Below are 21,655 nucleotides of genomic sequence, written 5' to 3' on the forward strand. Positions count from 1 at the left end.
TTTTTATTTCTCATTACCATACCCTGATTTGGTTGGTAATAAATTAAACAAATTTCCCCAACTCGAGTCTATTTTGACCGTGACGGTAATTGGTGAGTGATCTCTCCCTGTCTTTATCTCAACGCAGAAGCCTTTCATTACATTTTCTCTCCCCTCTCCAGCTGAGGAGGGCAGGGATAGAGTGGCTTTGGGGGGCACCTGGCCCCCAGCCAGGGTCAACCCACCACAGGAGCACTTTACAGTGACCCCCCTCACCACAGTATGAATCAATGCCCTGTCTCCATACCATTTTCAGCAGCATCTAGCACACACCCACATGGACGGACACTGAAGTACTATAAGCTATTCATATTCACGCATCGTCCCTACCACCATTAAAATTTCCTTAAAACACATCACAGCAGCGGTTGGATTTACCTCTCCTGGTGGTGATGGGGCCCATTAACCCCCGACTGTCAGAAGAACAGCTGGGAAATGCTCGGAAACCAGGATTTGGAGGAGAAGCCAGAGCAGCCCTTGCTGCAATACTGAGGCGCTTTCAGGGGACGGATCCGGATCCGTCGGAGGAAGTGGTGTGCTGCCAAGGGGATGCTGGGTGCATCCCCGTCGCTCACCGGGGCCACGTGGGAAGCCAGCACAGCCGGCACGGGGTGCTCGGACCCGCGATGCCCTGGCTCGGTGTCGTGGCATCAGCTCACTGCAGCCGTTGGCCCAAGTGTATTCCGTGTCTTTTCCCTGTTACCCATTAAGTGGCCTTTGGGGTCTGTTACCTGAGTACTAATAAATGTCACTGGAAGGGACCCAAGCCCTGGATGTGGGTAACAGTTTCTTAGGGTTCCCTCAGTCAAAGATTTGATTAACTTAACCTGCAGCTTCTTGCACATGGTGCCACGCGGATTTTTAACTCTTCACTTAATCATCCATAAACGTAAAACATCGGGGATGTGCTAAGTCATGCAAAGAGGCAGCGGCAAAGCAAGCGGCACAAGGCACAGCTGCCTTTTTTCTCCAGTACAAACATTGCTCTGTCAGGAAAATGCTATTTCGTATCCGTAATAACTGCTACCGTAACAAACAACGGTTTTCTCTTGCATCTCTGAGGTCACAGAGGAATAAGCAAGCAAATTGTGATGGAGTGAATAGAACAAAGTGGCCGTTGCCCACTCTTGGATACTCTTGTCTGGGATTTTTGTATCTACAGACAAAGCAGCGACCTTGCACAGGTTTAGTCGGAGCACTGATGGCAAACACAGACACGTCACTGGCTTCTGCTCTTTGAACCTGAAAATGAGCTGCTGCTTCTTGTTGTACTTTTGGCACAGCTGTAAACACCCCCCCTCTCAACGGTATTGCACTAAAAACCTTGTGGGAGCATCTGTTGTTGCTTCCACGAGATGCTGCAGACCTTAAAGGCTAGTTAGTAGGAAACGGAGGGAACGAGATCCTGGAGCAGCCAACAGTGGCAGCTTTTGCTCCATGCTTCTCGCTAGATGAACCAGCTTTCCTTCCTTTAGACTTATAACACATGTTCTGACGGTGAGCATACAAGCATGAATTAGGAAGAAACTTAAATTCCCGGAGACCGTCAGAAGTGGCAACTTAAGAACATCTTTTTCTTATTGAAACAAGGGATCCAAACCAACGTGTAACGGCCAGGAGTAACTCCATTCCTGGAAGAATCTTCTGTGGATGACAGAGAACTGTTAGCTAAATTATTTGATTAATTTGTTTAAAAATATAGCCCTGAAGACATTTTAGATGTTTCCTTTAGTTAATGAGATTTCCATGATAGTTAAAAACATAAAATTAGAAAACAATGCTGTTAATCTTGGATTACATGCAGCACGAGGGAAGAATTAGCAGCATAAAGCGGGAAGATTAAGACACTTTGCCTCCCTAGAAAGCAGCTGTGATAGCAGCTACATGCTGTATTTTCCTGTCTGAGATTAACAAAGAGGTGACTGGGATCTGCCCTTTAGTCTCTAACCCGGGATATTTGGACACAGCTCTCCCTTCTCCTTCGGACATGGCAGGGTCTGGTTCGAAGAAAATAATTATGGGCTGAGCAAAGGGGTGATAAAGACCTTACATCCTGATAGGTGATAGGGAACAGCACGGACAACTGTACGTATTGGATCAGCTCTTGCAGTCAAATAGCTAAGGGGAAATAACATTTTCCCAAGTGTAAGTATTCACTTAAACCATATACTAAATATTGCATATATGTGAACTATCAATAAATAACTATAATTGCTTCACATTTAAAAAGTTAAAGCTATTTTCCATTAAAAGCCTCAAATTAAATCACAGTAGCTTTATATACCCCATATTTGGCTGTTCTAATAAACAGCAGTATGAAACGGGGATAAAAAGACATCCCAAAATAGGATTGCATATAGCAATACAAGACGAAATAATCTTTGAAGAAACGATGTAAGAACAAATTCTAACTGCATTAAAAAGTAACAAGTCATGGTTTCAATCCCCAACCAGGCAAGAGTTTGATAATCTCATGTGTACAGCATATAAATCTGCAAGTATGACAAATTGCATTTTAATTTATGTACTAAAAAGGTTAATTTCTAACACCTTCTACTCGCTTCAGAAATCAGGGAAAACACGTTTAGACTGAGACTAATAACAACTTCGCTGGGGCAGATTTCACAGAAATCTGTGAAATTCTGAAATCACAGAAATCTCTCTCTCGGAGAGACAGAAAACATTTCCAAAGGACTTGGCTTTTCACAACACGACTTAGCAAATCCCTTTTACTCGGCTGTTGTGGCACTGCCTACATCACCACCACCACGCAGCATTTTCGGCAGGCGGCAGGACCATCAGCCACCCGCACGGGCTTATCCGTCCACGGCACGTTGTGCCACTGACACCTAACCCACCGTCTCGCCGCCAGTCATCCCTTGACAGGACCCAATTCACGTCGAGCCAGAACACAGAATTCCGTTACTCATGTACGTGACCGCTGCAACAGAAGGTGAAATTAAATTTCCGTATACGTTAGCAGGGATGAGGTTGGCCCCCACCACTCCCAAACCACCCCAACCCTGTTTCACCAGGTTTTATCACCGGTGCATGAAATTCTACAAAAGTTCATAGAGAAAAATGCTTCCAGTCTGCACTTTTGGCAGCAATTTAGATATGATCAATTGCATTCATTAGTTTCTTCTAGTATTTAAAAATAAATTTATTATTTATTCATTTTTAGTACTTGAAAACAAAATTTAAATCGTGTCCCTTTAACGGTCCTCTGAAATCAAAGGGAAGGAGCTTCACGATAAGCCCACAAATGTATAAAATGCTCATATCGACCTTTTTATAAAAAGCCCTTTTCTTCACAAACTTACTTACCGAAGAGTGAATCATTATATATACATTCAATGAAATATTAACAAGAAGTTTATTCTTTGAGATAATTTTATTAAAGTTTTCTTCAAACACGACACAGTATTTCAAAAAATCTGCAACTGCAAGGTACAGCCTCCTTAGCTTCCAATTTTTTTTTTCTCTGTGGAACTTACCTAAACCAGAAGCTTGCAAAGAAAATGCATGTTGTACAAAAACATTATATGGGGCATATGATGCCATACAGTAATTATAACCCTTGGAACACACGGGTATAACTGCTTTAACTCTTAAAAATAAAACACATAGTGATACTCTGCAATGAGCTGTACATGAGGCTCCGACCAACTTAGACCAGGATTCTGCTTTTGCATCAATAACAGATCCTCTGCACTGAAGCTACTTAATTACAGGATGTTTTTATTTCTGATGCACACAAAATTGAGTATGAATAAAAAAAAGGCCAAACCTTATCACACAATGCAACAGGGCTGAGCAGCAGCTCCAGGCTGGGTACAAGGCACAGGGATAATCTCATCCATTGGTTTTAAACCAGCCACGCTACTGTTAACTGGATGTACGTGTGAATCTAAAATAAATAGACATCCCATGATAAGCACTGTATCATGATGTCAAATAAGTATCTCTACAGGACCTACTGCTGTGACTCCTCATACTTTGGGGAGAAACAGCTACAATCGCGGGGCGGGGGGGGGAATCAGGTAAAAAAATTGTATCTTTCCTGAAACAACAGAGTCAATATTAAATATTTTATTATTGGCATGTGATTTGCCAATAAGTAATGACAAATTAATAAAAAAATAAATAATAAAACATAAGTGATAGATTTGGTCCCAAAGCAGCTGCAATCTTAACTGTTCGACAAAGTCATCCAAGAGCAAAACCCGGTGAAAGCAGGAGCCGAAGGCAGCCCGACACTAGGCACTCTCCTCGTTCACCAGCAACGGTTCCACTTCCAGTGCTACTAAACCAGACTGTCTCTCCTTGTGCTGACGATACAGGAGGAACTGCACAGTCACCTGTTATTTGGGGGTAAGGAAGTCATTAACGAGGATACAGAGGTAGCGTTTGCAGTACTTGCTTTCAATTAAAACCCAAATAAGCCGTTCAGAATAAAAGCAGCCATCCATTTAGTTCTGGCACAGACTCTGAATACCACAGTCCGCAGAGGAAAGCTTAAAACTTGCTGTATCTAATTCATGTACTGTAGTGTAAGTATTATCCATTTATTTAATCCCAACTGTGGAATTTTCTACATTAGCATATAACCTTTTCCAAATCCTACTTAATGCTCATCTTCAGTACTTCTTCATAGCAAAAATTTTAATCATATTTTACTTGCAACACTAGAAAAGGGAACATACAGAAAAATTCTAACTCGAAATTTCTGATTCCCTTGGTTATATGTCTTGAAAACACATGAAAATATCCTTTACCACCTCATCCTCATGCTTGCAAGAGTCCTAAGTGTGAAATTCCTTAGTAGCAGAATAGGAACAAGGCTCACTTAGGACCAATGTGGAATCAAGCACATTGCCCTGGACTACTCCAGCCTCAGTGCCCTCAATACTGTGGGCTGGGCTGAGGGTGGATGTTGCTGGAAAGGAGGGGAAGTTATTAAAAAAAACTTCTCTTAGTAATAGATCAGCAGGGCCCGATCAGAAAACAAAATCCTCATTTCCTGCAAAATTCTAGGCGGTTTGATATTTACAGGCACTGACATGCAGACAACACTATGAGTCAATATTTAATGCTGTTTTCAACGCAGAATTGAGCAATTAGACACAATTGTTTATTTCTGTTGTAAAATAGACCACTGGAAATACTGCTAATCTAAAAAGAATTAACAAGTGTGTACTTGACCTTTTTCTTGATGGTTCCAGCTCTCAAGCAAAAAGTATTGACTTTGAGCACTGATAGCCTTTAAATAAAAAATATCGGGGGTGTGCATCTGGAACGGACAGGAGAGATTTCGTGCTCTTCAGAATTTTTGCTAGATAGTTGAGGAGTTTCATGCTTGAGTACTGAACTTGACATAAACCACTTTGTTTTCTGAGGGGCATACTACTTTAAGATATAAATACATTGTACAAACCTATCCAGCTATGCCCTTCCCTTACATATTCTTTTCTATTCTAAGAAATGTGCATAGCATCTTACAGAATAAAGATTTCTTAGTCACAGTGAATCGATATGGAAATGACATGAAATGCCAAGTACGAGAAGCCGGTCTTCGCAAAGGCAAACCACCACCGGCCAGCGAAACGGCAATACTCTCTGTACGGCAGGGTTTATGGGTCCTACTTTTTCTGCTCACTTTGGGCACTTTTTTTTTTCTTTCTCTAAAAGATGGAGTGATTTCAGCAGCAGACTGTGCTAAACCCAGCGTTACCTGCTATCCAACTTTGACGATGAAAGTTTTAAGGACATTAGATAGGTGGAAGCAGGTGTAGTAGATGAGGTCAAGTAGGGAGCCTCCAACATAAGGATCTGCATGAAAGTTTTAGGTTTAAAGGTACATGGTGTAGAAGCAAGTGGCCACCTGTATATCTGGGTACTTTGTGCAAAGCCCAGTGTATGCTCACATAAGTTCAGGTTTCATAGAGCCTGGATCACCGCTACCATTAGATGTAAAATCCCATTTTAAAAATGAAATAGTTTCTCTGGGAGGAAATCTGACATAGAGAATTCTACCAGAAACACATTAGATCAGTTCAAATAACATGGCTGGTAGACAACGGTTGTGAGAAGTTTGAGGCTAATGTATGTAGTTATTTATGAAAATAAGGAGAGGGAGGAGAAAAAAAAAAAAAAGCTTTCTGGGAGGTCTGGATAAATGAAGAGGAAATTCTCCACATCCTAGGCAAAGCCCCAAGAATTATCCCACCTTCCCAAAGTTTTCCAGTGCCCCACCTCCAAGGCCCCCCAACTAAAGACTAGACAGGATTTCCTTCAGAGACAGCAGGTCAGCACTCCTTTTTTAGTATTTCTATAGTATTATGCGAGGAACGCTTTCTTCTTAGAGCTTAGTAAGTTAGTTTTATAGTATATATAGCTACCACTTAAATTTCCTGCCTTTTTTCTTTATTTCTTTTTTTAACAGGCCTTACTGTACTTGCAGCTGAGCACCTCCCCAAGTCTTAACAGTTGCACTGGTGGAAAAAGAAACTGTGAACTGGGAATCAAACCTGCTGAAATCATACTGTGAGCCTGGGACAAGCCCGGGCTGCAGCACTGTATATTATTACTCTTCGCCACCAAGTTGGCAACAGCAACAGGGCTCTTAAGGAGGAATAAATTATAAACACAAGTTATGTGGAGCTTATCAAACAGTGTTTCCAGAATATGTTTTTGTAGCCTATGTACTCAGCTGCTCATATTTTTTAAATAAATCCTAAACTGCCAAGACTACTTAGTATAGAAACTAACTTGCTGTTCAAGTCTGACTTTCCGGAGGAAAATTTAAGACCTAAGCATGCAGACAGCCCAAAGTGGAGGAGACAACCAAAGTGACTTCTCAGAGTAAAGTTTATGACAGCCACTGATCTAGTATATCAAATTCATTTCACTAAACAATTTAATGACAATTCAAAAAACAAAATAGTTTTGAGACAAAAGCAGGCATTTACAGGAGTGCAGAGAAGCTGTATGTTTGGCTGGGAAACTCTCCTGGCTGAATTGTCAGGTCAGACTTATATTCTTTGCACAGTGTAATTAAATTACAAAGCATGATGTTTTGTCGAAGTATATAATGGATTCCAAGTGATTGCCCTGCAAATCACAAAAGATGCAAGAGAAGAGCCTGTGTACAACAGCTTGGCTCTTGCTGAATATACTTTGGCTATCTAGTAACAACCAGGCTACACTTAATGAAAAGAAGTACATGTGGAGGAATGTTCTCTGACAATAGGGTGATGTCAAATTAAAAAAAAAAAAAAAAAGGCTAAAATCTTGGTAAAGGGCTTTGTCTGAACTAAACACAAAGCAGAGTTGTTTGGTTTTGGTGGGAGCAGGGGAAGAAGGAAGCAGGGTGAAAGAGGGCAGCAGACTTACAGAAAAGGACAAAGTTTTCTGGAAAAACTTGCACTAGACTGACTCTCAAACTCAGTCATGGCTGCGGCTACAAGGGTAAGGGCAGAACTGCTCATCAACTGATTTAGTATTTTAAGACATACAGGATTGCATTCTTGTGTACAAGTGAAACATTAAGTAATCATCCACATAAAACAAAGCTCTAATAAGGTCCACCACGGAACCCTACAGTAGGCAAACGCCCTATCAGGCCTATTTAAACTCGAAGCTTCGTGGTTTCTTGAGAAACTCCAGCCACCTTCCATTGCAACGCAGCAGCTGGAAGGAAACATTTACCGGAACAGAAAATAGTGTCCAATTTATAATTCAAATGTGTAACACTATGAAACTCCTCTTAAAACAGAAAGGAGGACAATTCAAACTTTACAAACCATTGGACACTTCCATTATTTATCAAAAATAACTGGCTTATTGTGCAACCAAATAACTTTAGTCATAGACACCAAAGAAACAGGATGACTGTTTTATCCTGTTAAACCAAGCCGAAACAACTACAGTGTAATCCTGCACTAAGTAACGCTGGAGCTGCTGTTCCAGCTATGATCAGGAGTCCATTTGTTTCTAAAAATAGTCATGTCAGATGGAAGCAAAAGAATACTGCAGCAGACACAGAGTAAGTGAACTCTTAATCCTGGCTTGGACATTGAGAAATGAGAGTTTATTTTCCACTTAATGAAACTCTGGACACTATCAGGAATAAAGTCTACTAGAATTAGGCAATTTCTGCAACTACTCCTCAAAACAGAGACTGTCAGTAACACAAATGATCAATTATGAAACACCTCCCTCTTAGAAACTATGACTTTGTGGGTTAATTCCTCTGTTTTCCAAAACCCAGATGATCCTGTTCTTTGGTTTTTGGTCTAACAAGACATATCAGTTTGTTAGATTTTCAAAATTTTCTTGCTTGGCACGAGACAGTAATGAAGCTCTCTTTTTAAAAGCATTGACTTCCTTACCTTCAGGGCTTCTCAAAGCAGGAGGTCTGCTTTTGTTTTCTCTTGATTACAAATACTTCATACATTTTCAACTAACACTATATACTTGACTAGATTCCTGTAAGCTCCTCAACCTGATTTGGAAGCATCTGTTTTCAATATAATTTGAACTGGAGGACTATTAGCAAGATTGGATTCAGACTCCAATCAAGACAGAACCCAGAAATGAATGTCATGTGCAGGCTGGCACTGCAATCCTGGGGCAGGGCTCAGAGAGGGGGGAGGTTTGTGGCCAATATAAAAGTTCCTTTTCAGAGTACATCATAGAAAGGCATCTGCAAATATGCACATAGCATACTGTAAGGGTCATCAAGATCAAGTTCTAGGGTTTTTTTGGTAAATAAATACTGGCTGGTTTATGTTTCCAGCTGGGCACTGGGGGCAGAACAAAGAGTCACTACTCCAATTCATGGAGCAAAAGGCTGGAGCACTCAAACCAGCTACATGGGCTGGCGACCCTGAATCCCTACAGTCTGCTCATTGCATTGTCTCATAAAAGATACAACTACAATTTATTTCAAAACGGGCCGTGAACCACAGTTTAGTCTCACCACTGTAGTGGAGTACTGTGTTCCCACGATGCAGAATGTTTTACTAAACTGTCCACTTAAATCACCATGGCTGGAGATGCAAAAGACACAGATGGCTGTTCTGAATGACAGTGTAATTTAACAGTCCATCCAAAGGACAGGGTCGGTCGTCCCATCACTACTCTAATTGGAGTGGCTTATGAAATTACTTTAATCAGAAAGACAAGACTGATGCCTGGGAATCATAACTTCTGGAACTGTTCCAGGTAAATCTGGTAAAGAACTTCCTTTTAATATGGAACGGATTAACACAATATGCTTCAGCATGGTCCTGAAATCACTCTTCATTTTATCCTGTTTTATAGTTTGAGTTCACGGAGCTAAGTACCAAGACGTTTTCAGACACAAACCTAAAATTCTTATTTCAGGAAAAATCAGAAAATCTCTTTATACTCTTTCATGTGAAAATACAAGTTGTAGTAACAAGACAGGTGACTATAAACGTACAGTGAACAGTAAGACCAAGTACCACCACTTCACTGTTTGCTATGCTTTTAAAGCAAAAGTACAATATTAGTCTAAACATTTTGCTTTTAATTTCTTGATCGCAAAATGCTAATACTCAATATAGAAAGAACACGACTAAGACAAACCGATATACCGTGGGCATCTTATGTATGTCCCCTGAATATAAGAATAAAAAATTATAGCGTTGTAAGTTTGCTCAGGACTTTCAAGAAACTGGCATACTAATCTAGATAACTGTGTAGCTGGTTAGCACGGCTCAATGAGCACAGCTGCTGGTTTTCAGAAGCACTCAGGGTCTCACTGCATCTGATTTTGTCCCAAATTATGCAGTTAAGGGTAGCTGCAGCATTTCTTTGTTAAGTGCTATTTTCTGAAACCAAGTTCGCCAAAACCTCATTGTTTGTCTCTGACGTTAATGCAATCTTGCAATAACACAATTTAACCAAATTCTCAAAGCTATAATTCTATGCTTGCATTTAAAAACATGCAGGTTTGAGGTTTTGGGGGTTTTTTACATTTATCAGACAGCAAACCTAAGAAAAACAGCACAATGCGCAACCCACTCCCCCAACTTTTAGTATACTACATATTGGCTACGAGACAGAAATTAACTGTGCAATGTAGATGTGATGTAGGTATTTTCTATAAACTTGTTATTCTTATCAAGAAATATTATTATAAAAAGCATACAAATTATTGTTCTGAAAGAAGATTTTATGATCAGGTTAGAATCATAGAAAAAATGTTGATTTAAAAAAAAAAATCCACTTAATTTCTGATATACTTATTAACAAATCTATCCCGAGAAACTCTAGCTATAACAGGAAAAGGATACAAAAATGTCTAGAAACAAAACTCCAAAGCTCCCAATGAGCCATGGAAGATGGTGTAAAAAGTAGAGGCCACGGAAGGATTCGGCAGCTGGCATCTTTAAAACAAGGCTCAGTCCGTACGTACAGTTTCCCATCATGGCTAATGCAAACAGCAGGTAAGAGGTGCCTTCTGTTGATCTTCTTCGGAACTAAATACAAAGAAGTTTTTACAAATACAAAGAAGTATTAAAACATGTATCAGAGTAGCCAGTTATAGATAATTTTGGCATTTTGTACTATAACACATCCAAAGACTTCCAGTCATTCTTGTCCATCTCTTCCTGGGCTCTGAATCCTCCGAGCTTAGTAGTTTCAGCAGATATCACTGAAAACTACAGAATTTATTACAGTTCCTAGAAGCGGCTCTGGTTAATGTAATTTTTTATGTAAGTGCAAAGCAGCAAGGATAATCTGCTTCCAAATGACATTTAGCTCTTAAGAAATCTGTTGTTATATCAGTTCGTTTAGTAGACCTTTTTGAAAACATTGTGGTACTCCAGCTGTGAAGGAAAAGGTAGGGGGGGGGATACGAATGGGAATGAATGGGAAATGAACTAATTGTTTCCATAATCAATGAAAATTTCTGTATATAATTGACAATGTAAAATCTTCTGCTCTTTTGTTGTGTTTGGTTTGAGTTTTATTGTTTGGGTTTTTTTTAATATACTGATAGTAGAGAGGCTGTGGGAAAAAAAAAAGTCAGTAATGGCATCTTTATGAAAACAGGCTAAAATTCTAAATCAATTTTTCTCTAATTCTAACTTTTGATCCCATGGTTGGTTACTTAAGGTAGAATAGTTTGGAGAAAGAAAAGGGGAGGTATCACTTGCTCATGACAACAATCACACAAAGCATGTTTCTGCTTATACCTCATAAATCCAACTGTAAATACTTCAGCTTCCCCTGCCAATCAATCCTCTTTCATCAATCAAAGATCATAATTTTCCTAAAATTCTCACTATCCTCCTCTGAATGGGAAAAAAACACCTTTTTTTTTTTTTTTGCCACTTTAGACACTCACAAAAGCAAAGTAGGCCTTAGTTCAAGAGGGTTCACTGTTAGGGAGAATCCAACATCTAAAGCCAACAGAGAGTGTATTTTGTAGAATTTACAAGTATACTTAGCCAAAAATCTACTTACATTTTTATACAGCTGAGGAAATCTACTTCCCAAGTAAAACACGCAGGATATATAGCCACAAATGAAGCCTGACATTTCAATCATATCAAGAGAGTTCTGAAAAAGAAAGGTACATGTATTTTGGCAAGAATGTTTTCAGGCATTTCAGAGGATTAAACTGGGAGTCCACTGGCTGATTTTCTGGACAGAACTCAGAATCACAGAATCGATTTGGCTGCTCTAGACTTACCCTCCAGACCCCTCCCCACCTTCGTTGCCCTTCTCTGGACTCGCTCCAGCACCTCAAGGTCTTTCTTGTCCTGAGGGGCCCAAAACTGAACACAGCACTCGAGGTGCGGCCTCACCAGTGCTGAGTACAGGGGGATGATCACTGCCCTGGTCCAGCTAGCCACGGTATTGCTGATACAAGCCAGGATGCTGTTGGCCTTCTTGGCCACCTGGGCACACTGCTGGCTCATGTTCAGCTGGCTGCCAACCAGCACTTCTCCTTTCAGCAACCAGCACAACTCCTTTCAAAGCAGTTCAGTGCTGCTCCTCAAATGACCAAAGAGGGCTAGAAAGGGTTTAATCTTTATCTCACAACAATGCACACTGCTGCGTCATAGCCATGACTAAGATCAAAACTAGTGCCGGGCTTTAGGATACAACACTAATATAAACCCAGTCCTCCTGCTAAAAAAAGCCTGGGCACAATAATTCAAACCAAAACTAAGAACTGTAGCTAGGGCCACTAAAAAAATAAAACATCCTGTCTGGAGAAAGCAAAATACTCATTTGTCACAGTTTAAGAGTTGTTAGTTTTCTCACTCTAGTTGTGTTTTGAAAATAAGCTGCTTCCCTGCTGGGCAATGTTGCTGGATTACAATGATTTTACTGGCATTAGTATGAAGGCCATCAAGTGAACTTTCAAAAAAAACCTTTCCGGCTGAAATGACAGCAGCAGCAGCAGGTACAATTATAATTTTCCACTTTTATTGATCACACTTGTGACTGTGCAGTCTCTACATGGATGTCTACAGTATTTAACACAAGCAGAAACACAACACATCATGTTATTTCACAGAGCACCACATCCTAATGACCCAAGGGACAGAATAAATCTGAAACACAGGAAGCTGCTAAAAGAAGCAATTCCATAATTTCTTTATTTTGGGATGTACGGTCCATAGTTAAAACATCCACACAGTGCTACATCTACGATTTCTAAATCATTGTTAAAAAAGTCATCGAAATTTCTTTAAAGCTCAGCATACACAATCTTTTCAAGACACTTTGGAAGGGATTTTTTTTTGAATGGATGCAGGTAAGAACTTACATTACTTCTTTCGATTACTGTACTCTGGTCTTGGTTTCTTAGTAACAGCTGACAGAGTAAAATAACACACAGTGCTATACACACTATGATCCAGGTTATACAGAAATTCTTCAGGCTTTTGCTGCCTAGAATGACACACAAACAAATTAGCCAAAAAATAACATCTGCTGTTGATTTGAGGTTACTTTTTGTTTGCAATAGAAATACGTAAATGTAAAGGTACAATTTCATGTATCTTCTTCTTGGCAGCAATGTAAGCCCGCTTCTTTATTCTGGGCTCTGTGCCCACCCCTGCTCACTATCATACTGGTGCTGTGTCTTTGTGCAACAACTGAGGGTAGCGGTGCAGGAACTGGAGGGGAACTCCATAAGTGGACATTGCTACTGAGAGAGAATTTTCATACTCAGCTTATCTCTTATATTAACTCCTAATAGTTTATGATCAAACAACAGCTGATAAACAGGAAACCGCTAAGTAGAACAGAATGTAAGCTTGTTTCAACATATCTTGATTAAAAACTGCAAAAGCAAGGATATTTGAAATTTAAATTAACAAAAATATCTTTAAGATAAATATGCAATCTAAGTGCTGTGCTGGACCAGTCTCTGTGTCCATGGTTAGCTAGATACTGAGCCTTAACCAACACTGACATATTCAAAGACACAGACTCCATATAGCAAGTCTCCATAGACAACTACAAGACAACTTGAAAACGGCAGACAATCCTACAGAACTCGAGCTACGATACTTCTGTATCTGCAAGATGGTGGTAAGGTCCTGCAGTCACTGTTACCAGTGGAACAAACTGCTGTATGGTGTTAGTAAGCCTGCCCTAAAGACCTGCAATCTAAATAACCCAGACTTAGTAGTGCTGTTCCACAGCCTGCACTTTGAGATGCAAAACCGACCAACTTGTCCAAGGTAACTGCTCCAGACCTGGGTACTGAAAAGCCCTCTTTTGCAGCTTTAATCACAGTACCATTCCTCTCTCTCCAGCTACGCAAACCATTGAGCTGAAACAGGCACTGGCAGTTAAAATGTACAAAAGCCTGTGTTTGTTTTCAAGACTAGGCAGCAGGAAGGAAATATCTTCAGCATGGACCTATCTCTAGGTTTATTATCAGTTCCATATTGAATGAATCTGCTTTATCCCTATTTAGTCTGCTGGGCAGGCATCTGTTTTACTTCAGCTTTTTGTTACCTCTGCTGTACCATGGATTTTCTTTGATTTTTTTTCTTCCCCCCAGATTGATGAGTTAATGTTTTTGATTTGATACAATGTGAACAGAGCTTTCAGTCTTCCATTTCAGTCAAAACAGTAGTCCATTGGTAGGCTGAATACTACAACTACTGCCAGGAGTTTATGAAGCACAACTCAAGTAATTTTATTCCCCTTGAATATGTTTTTTAACTATATGCATTGAAACAGAACACATGAAGATGACAAGACGTTTTACGCTATAAGCAAGTAAAGTCCGGTTTCAATCAACATGGAGGAAACTAACTGAACCACACAAAGAAATAATGCTTGCTTTCAACTTATACATATATTTGGACAGCTGTAAGCAGATAGTAAAACCATGGAGTAAGTTAAAATATGGAACCAGATTCCACAAAACTATTGCATTTTTTTATGTCTCTATAAACTGAAAGTACTACATGGAACATATTTACAGATATTATGTGGGTAAGAAAAGAGAAAGGAAGAGAAGAGAAAGGTTAGGATTTTCACAAGAGCCTGAGAAAACTGGAAGCAATAGGCCTAACAACTTGAAGCAGAATTTGTGCGCTCTATTTTTTGATCACTCTGAGAAAAAAATTTATTTAAGAGCTGTTGAAAATATCAAAGTAAAGAGTGTGCCACATTATGGAGAATATTTTAATTGTTGAAAAACCTTACATTTTGTCATCTTCTGATTCTTGAGCTTATAGTAGACAAATTGTGAAATCATAATTATATCCATGTTAACATAAAAAATAGCAGTGACAATCTGAAAGAGAAGATACATTTGCTTGTTCAGTATACAAATAGTTCAAAATACCTTAACTTAACTGCATGGAAATTTTGCTTCATAATCATAATACCGAAGCACTGCCAAAAAAAAAAGAAAAACAAAAAAACACCAAACCATTTTAGGTACCAAACAAGTTAGATCACTGCAGATGAATGCAGAGTAAACCTTACGCAACACGGACTTGCCGACACAATCCCAATAGTTGCTCATTTTCCAGGATGTATAGCACAAATTCCTACCTGGGCAGACTGATAAATCCATCCTGCCCAGAAGCTTAAGTCTGCTGCACCTCATTTCCCAGCACTTTGGAAGCTACTAATCTTAGTGCCTCTTATCTCGGTAAGACAAACCCAACATTCTCTCCTCCCCTTTTCATAATGGGGAGGTGGAACAGTTAGTGCCACACGTTTCGTCTGTAAAAGGGAAGACAACTCTGTCCACACTTGGGTCAATCTCCAGCTTGTGAAAACTTCTGCAGGTGGCTGACACATACCTCTTTCTCTTTTAATTAAAAGTCAAAAATAAAAACCACAGGTAAGTTTCAGACACAATTAATGTATTGCTGAAAATGACTGTTCCTTTCAGAGAAACCCTCCTCTTAGTGAAGAAAAATAGATTTTCAAATTAGTCAGACATTAACAGCTTTGAACTAGTATTTCCCTGTTAATAAACAGTTTTCTTAAAGAAAAAAAAAAAAAAAGGCACAAGGAAGTTTAAAGAGTAGCTGCCCCAAAACAGCTTGATCTATTACAAGCTAAACAACACAATCTCCTTCCAGCCCTATTTACTCTGCAAGCTTACTTTGAAGCTGAAGCTCAAATGAAAATTCCCCACTTCATTCATCATTGAGTAACACCCAGTAAGTCTCTTCGAATGTTAATTACAAGTATGAAATGGTTCCTACAACACATAACAGTATCAATGTAAATATTTGGGAAATTATGTACTTCGCAGTGCAATGTTAAGTCATCCCAGAGTTGAAAGAGACAGTTTGAAAAGGATAAATCAAAAAGCAGAAATATTGACAGATTACCTGAATTGGTAGTTGGTTTGTTAAATAGCAGCCTATGAAATTTGTAAGATCTCCAGCTATCCAACACAGCAGAAAGCCCAAAGACAGTGCTTGATCCACTCTTCCATTCTTACAGGCAATGTAAATTTGACTGGCAGACATTCCAGAAGTAATTGTAAAATAGTGTAAGCAAAAAAATATTTAACAAGCTCAGAAGTACATTTTTCAAAATCTGAATAAAGATTAAAACTCCAGCCACAAGAGACCTATCACAGCGATACTCCACTTACCTTTTGAAGAAGAACTCAGTCTCGCTATAGCTCACCACGTCTTACTCTAACATAACAAAAGACTCAAATCACAACCTCATTACTGCTTGCATGTGCTCCTTTTTTGTGGCCTGCACTGAAACACCATTTTCTGGTCACCAGAACTATGCCATAAGCACTTTATATTCATCTGCTGTAAATAGCAGCCTTTAAAATACAGAAATAAGAAAAACCACTGTTATTTAACATAGAAGGGCTAAGAATGAACAAAGCTGCTAAAAGAGATGACAACTACACTTACGGCTCTAAACTGGAGAGCTATTATTCAGATAGATTCACAATGGGGACTGTGAAGCAATCCCAAACGTGAGTCCATTAGGCATATCTTGATGAATTCCATGCTCACTAACATGACAGTTTTAACGTAAAGCCCCCTTTCAACTAATATTTCAACTAATATTTCTGAAGCTCAACAGCTTACTAAGAGTGGTTTTATTTTCCTTAATTTCCATAGCCCTTTTACTAGTTCAGTAAATTAAATCCCCCTTACAGGGACAGACTTTGGAGTCAATCCCATTTTGTTTCAGGCATTTTCACCTGCTAGGAGCATTTCTACTTTTCCTTTGTCATCTCCTACCTACCTATCTGAAACCTGAACCCAGTGCCAGCAACCAAGGAGCACATGATTCAGCACTACCGAAGTGCTAACTCACGTGCCACTTCTGACCTTTTCCCAATCCAAATTTCATTGGCAGGAGCCAGCACAACAGTATTGGTGACATACAGCACGTGGTTTAAATAAATACCGAGATAGCTTCTGCTGCAAGTGTGCCTGCGTGTGCACACACATCTCAGGGTGGAGAAGAGAAGAGAGAAGAGGTGATTTATTCTCATTTGCTCTAAGTGGCAGAGATTAGTGTCAAGTCAGTACAACAGAACAGTACATCAAGCTCATTTGTCAACCACCAAATATTTTTGCAAACATGAACATCATGCTTCTCTGGCATATTATATCTGTATTATGCAGATAGAGAAACATATCCAAGATAAAATTAAAAAAAAAAAAAAGGCAGCTTTTGAAAAAGGCTTTAGGCAAGATTACCCATGTTTGAATCTGAGGACTGCTTAAGACTTTAAACTTACGGTAGTGCAGCAAACAGAAAACAGACAATGGAAATCAGTCCTATGACAACGCTCCAATACTCCCACGCATTCTCGACACATTCTTCTAGGAGATGCCAAATCCATGGTGTTCCATTTATGCACAATCTCCTGTTCTCTATTGGGGAGATATTGAAAGCATGTGTATACAGCTGAGAAGCCATCATTCCTGGACTGAGATTCAGTTTCAGAAGTTTATTTCTGCCTTCATTTTTACCCCATGCAAATCTGCAAATCCGTTTACCAATGTGGAATATCCTCTGTGAAAAGACCTCTGCATCCAGACGGATGCTTGATATCACAGTTATTTCCAATCTCATAAGCGAACCTGCCAAATTCAAAGAAATAAATATAGCCAGTGTGAATAAGACATTAACGGTACAATGCTTGCTTATATTTATTGCTTACAGAAGAGAAGTTAGACTTCCAAGAAAGAAAAATATTTTGTGGTCCATCACATTCATTAGCTCTTGACAAATATGCAACACTCCAGATTTATATCACTACAGCATTTTAGTCCGAGGTTGTGTCAGACTGAGACTGCCAGTTACACTGAGGTGCCAGCAGCCTGCTACAGGGTAAAGTAAACTAAGAAATTATTTGCACCTAAAACCAAAACTCTGATTTTCAGGTTCAACGTTATGCCAATAAAGCAACAGTACTTTCTTTAATGGTACTAGCGCAGATTCTGAACACTCTACTCACGCTTACAAAATATAAGCACAACACTGCTTTCTGTGCAAGTGATTTCAGGATAACATTATGAAAAAGAAGTCCTTTATGACTCAGATTCCAGATGAGCTCTAAGGTCTACTTGAATCTAGCTAGCCCATCAGACTAAGTAGTGATTCAACACAGTGTCAACAGTTTGTGTTATTGAATATGCCAGAGGAAAGACAGAAAGCATAAGAAACTTGCAGAAGGCAAATGTAGGGTACTCCTGTGCCCAAAATCCCCAGAATGAAACATAACAGTAGAATACGGCTTAAATTTTGAAGCAAGGGAGGGTTGGGTTTGACCTTTAAAAATATTTTCTTGTAGCCAATAATAATCATTCTGGATATTTTTTCAAAAAAATGCTGAAATATCCACCCTATTTGAAATTTTAATATTTACTTAAAAGGCTAAGCACTACAAAATTGAAGAAAATTTTAACAAAAATGCAGAATTATCTATTACTAGTCCTTGAAACTTCCTGCTGCCAAAACCCACCTGATATCCTACTCATTCTGATGATAATTTAAGTCCTCTGAAGGTTAATAATTCCTCATAAAGAGGAGTCTAAAATCAACTAGCTATTAAGGAAAAAAAGTCAGAGCAATTTGACTGTTTAAAAAACAACAAAGTAAGTACCACACTAGTAGGTTCATTTGTTCAGTATTTAAAGCCTGATGTAGACCCAGTAACAAGGAAGATCGTGAACATTTTTTAAGACCTTTTGGAGCATCTTGGACGCACAGCGAATTCAGGGAACAGGATGAAGTAATACTGAGGCATAAGAGCATCCCTCTAGAAGTGAATAAAGTTATGCAGTGTCTCACAGACATCAGTCCCCAAATGCCTGATATTCGTGGCTGGGATTTTTGGAGTTCTTCACTCCACACACATGGGGACAGGGTCTGGAAAGGCTGACAATATATCCTTTCTGCAATGCAACAGGTTGGAGCCACCCTCATTACGCATCAAACTACTCTCAAATCTCGATAAAGTTTCACAAAGTTTGTTTTCATAAAGCAACATTCACTGTAAAATTAGGACTCACTTTGCTAGTCATCAAGAAAACCGCTTTTTGTTTTCATGAGACTTCAGGTATCCACGGCATTAAATGCTAGAACAAGTTTTCTGCAGAGACTGGCTGCCTCTTAGGAGAACTGTCATCACTGGACCTAAACCAATTAAATAAAAAAAGAACATGTATTCATACACAGAGAATTCACCTTAGCCTATTCTATATATTCAGCTAGTTCAGCTTATACTGGTGAATTAGTAGACTTTGTAGTCATCTTTGAAAATAATTTTTAAAGTTAAAAAACCAAAAGTTGTGAGCAATGGTTCAAGTAAGCTTTCCCATCTTGGTACTCTGCAGCTGAGCAAGGTTTTAACACCAACTAAAAGAGAGAAACCTCAAAGGACACATACTACTTCGGAGGCAGGGTTTAGGCATGAACTTTCAACCATTCGTAAACATTGTAACAAAAACCTTATACATTTTATTAAGCTTCATCCCAAAATGTCCATTTCCAGGTAAGCAAAATCTGTCAGATGTAAAAAAAAAAAGAAAAAAAGATTGAATTTGGTATTTTAAAACCATGTCTGAATATCACAACTGCAGTTGGACTCACGCATGGAAAAGTTCTCTTATAAGATCAAGGTCTATGTGGCAGCAAGTCCAAGCAAGGCAATTCAGACTCAACCACCTGATCTTATGCAAGACCCTGCTCCAACACCCCACAGCTATTACAGAAAACCAAACAGTTTAAAAAGTGGTAGGAGTTAGACAGGCCACTTACACTTCCAGATGACTGAAGACTTGAGCTTTGGCCTCCTGCCACACAACACACTTAACACATTGAAAGCATGTGGATATTCTTGGCTTGTTATTCCTTAGCATTCACGCAGCAGAATAATGTTCGTGTTGCCAGTCCTTGTGACCGTATTTTTAATCTTATGATAACTGCTATTTTTCTTAACTCCCCAGCAAAATACTCTGTCCCAGTAACAGCCTGATCACCAAAACCAGCAATTCCACCAGTGGCTAGAACAAACAGATGCCATCAACCAAACATATCAGCCACAAAACCTGAACGCCTCCTGCCATTGCCGGGAAGGCAAAAGGCAATGGTGTCAGTGTTTGATCTTCAGTTATTTTCACACCTGGACTGGGTGTGCCGTATTAGGATACACCCTGCACTGAGTAAGCAATGTCTTCTGACACTGAAGTATTTCTTAACTACGCCTTCAGCTCAAATGAATAAGGGTGTGCGAGCTAGACCAATACAGATGGTACCCTCCCCCAATATGTATGGTCTTGCACAGAGATGTGAATTTTTCCTCAACATTTTTAAAAAAGCTTTCACTTTTCTTTTGTTACATTCAATGCTTTCCACCTGAAAAGAAGATAAGGAGACTGCTATGACATTTCTTCTCTTCCTATAGTATTAAAGTTGCGAATTATGAGAAAATAATATTAAAAGGTGATTTATGTTCCTGTAACAATTCCTTGCCTGTAAACTCAGATTCTATCTTAGATTACTGCCCAAATATTAGTCACTACCATTTGGAAAAGTCACGGTAAAGGTATTATTTTCACTGAACAGTTAACTTGGAAGCTTGACATCATACCTTTCTGAAAAGGTTTAGCGTTGGTCTAGCTAGAAATAAAACCATTATGGCATATGATATTTAGTAATAAAGAATCAGTAGCTTGAGACTCCTGTTTGGACACTCTTTTTCTTATTTTAATACCTAATTCTGGAGTAAAAATGTGCAAACAGAAATAGTCAATGATTTAAAAGTGAAATCCACTTCATTAAGCATGGCTTCGCAGTGCAGACGAAGAAAAGCAAGCTTTCCCTGGAACTTGGGAGGCTTGCCACAGATTCTCTGTCTCTCCAGCTGCCAAGCTGCTGTGAACATCCTTGCGTTCTGGCTGCCGCGTGTTCCTGGATGTCAAATAACGAGACATTGCTAGTAATGTGCAGAGATGTCAGATATGTGTGTTTGGCAGATTTGCAAGTTCTCTAAACAGCAGCTAATAACAGCTTGAAATCCAAAAGGACGTTCAGTTGTACAGTATTCATAATTTAATTACTCCTGGGGAAAAGAAAAAGTGGAGCTAAGCTAAGGCGTAATTCAGGGCTTCTTCAAACACTTCCCAATACTAACCCGGTCATCCAGCTGTTCTCTAAACACATTTTTACACACTTCTGATTGTGAACGCTGCCTCTTCAGAGCCGATGATAAAGCATGACCAAATTTTACCTAGAAATCAAGACCAGTTCTCACAGAACACTTCCAACTCAGCCTACTTAAAACCAAACCAAAACAAAAAACACTAACAAAACATAAGGAAGCACCTTCCTTCAGTAGGGTCCAGCAGGCACCGCAGCCCTAAAGCCCCCGGGAGCTCCATCCCTCCCTGCGGGAAGGTGGGTCCAAGGGGCAGCAGCTGCCTGGGGCCTTCTGCAGACCCTGGGCCCCCCGCACCCCAGGCGGTGACAGTACTTGGCCGTCAGAGGAGAAACGGCAGTGGGGAAGGCAGCATGAAAGGAGTAATAATTAAGAATGGCTTTAAGAGAGGGCAGGGGCTCTGCGGCCCCACGCACATGGCAAGGCGGGCTC

At 39.6% G+C, this 21,655-nt stretch overlaps 1 protein-coding gene across 1 annotated transcript; it reads right to left on the minus strand.

Moving 5' to 3' along the window:
• Positions 1-4,298: 4,298 nt before the first annotated feature.
• Positions 4,299-17,478, minus strand: LOC104156628 (lysosomal amino acid transporter 1 homolog). Its single transcript, XM_009700357.1, has 7 exons — positions 17,297-17,478; positions 15,906-16,035; positions 14,758-14,848; positions 12,857-12,981; positions 11,542-11,637; positions 10,365-10,550; positions 4,299-4,400 (listed from the first exon to the last, which is right to left on the minus strand). The coding sequence occupies exons 1-7, from the start codon at positions 17,476-17,478 to the stop codon at positions 4,299-4,301; spliced, it is 912 nt and encodes a 303-aa protein (XP_009698659.1).
• Positions 17,479-21,655: the final 4,177 nt, after the last annotated feature.

This window comes from Cariama cristata, unplaced genomic scaffold, assembly GCF_000690535.1.
Source record: "Cariama cristata isolate BGI_N322 unplaced genomic scaffold, ASM69053v1 scaffold11505, whole genome shotgun sequence".
Taxonomy (NCBI): Eukaryota; Metazoa; Chordata; class Aves; order Cariamiformes; family Cariamidae; genus Cariama; species Cariama cristata.

Coding starts and splice junctions, on each gene's coding strand:
- LOC104156628 (XM_009700357.1), bottom strand. CDS start 17,478: ATGGCTTCTCAGCTGTATACACATGCTTTCAATATCTCCCCAATAGAG. Junction 14,849..15,905: donor CAAACCAACTACCAATTCAG/GTAATCTGTCAA, acceptor CTTCTCTTTCAG/ATTGTCACTGCTATTTTTTA. Junction 12,982..14,757: donor GAATCAGAAGATGACAAAAT/GTAAGGTTTTTC, acceptor GTGTCATTCTAG/GCAGCAAAAGCCTGAAGAAT.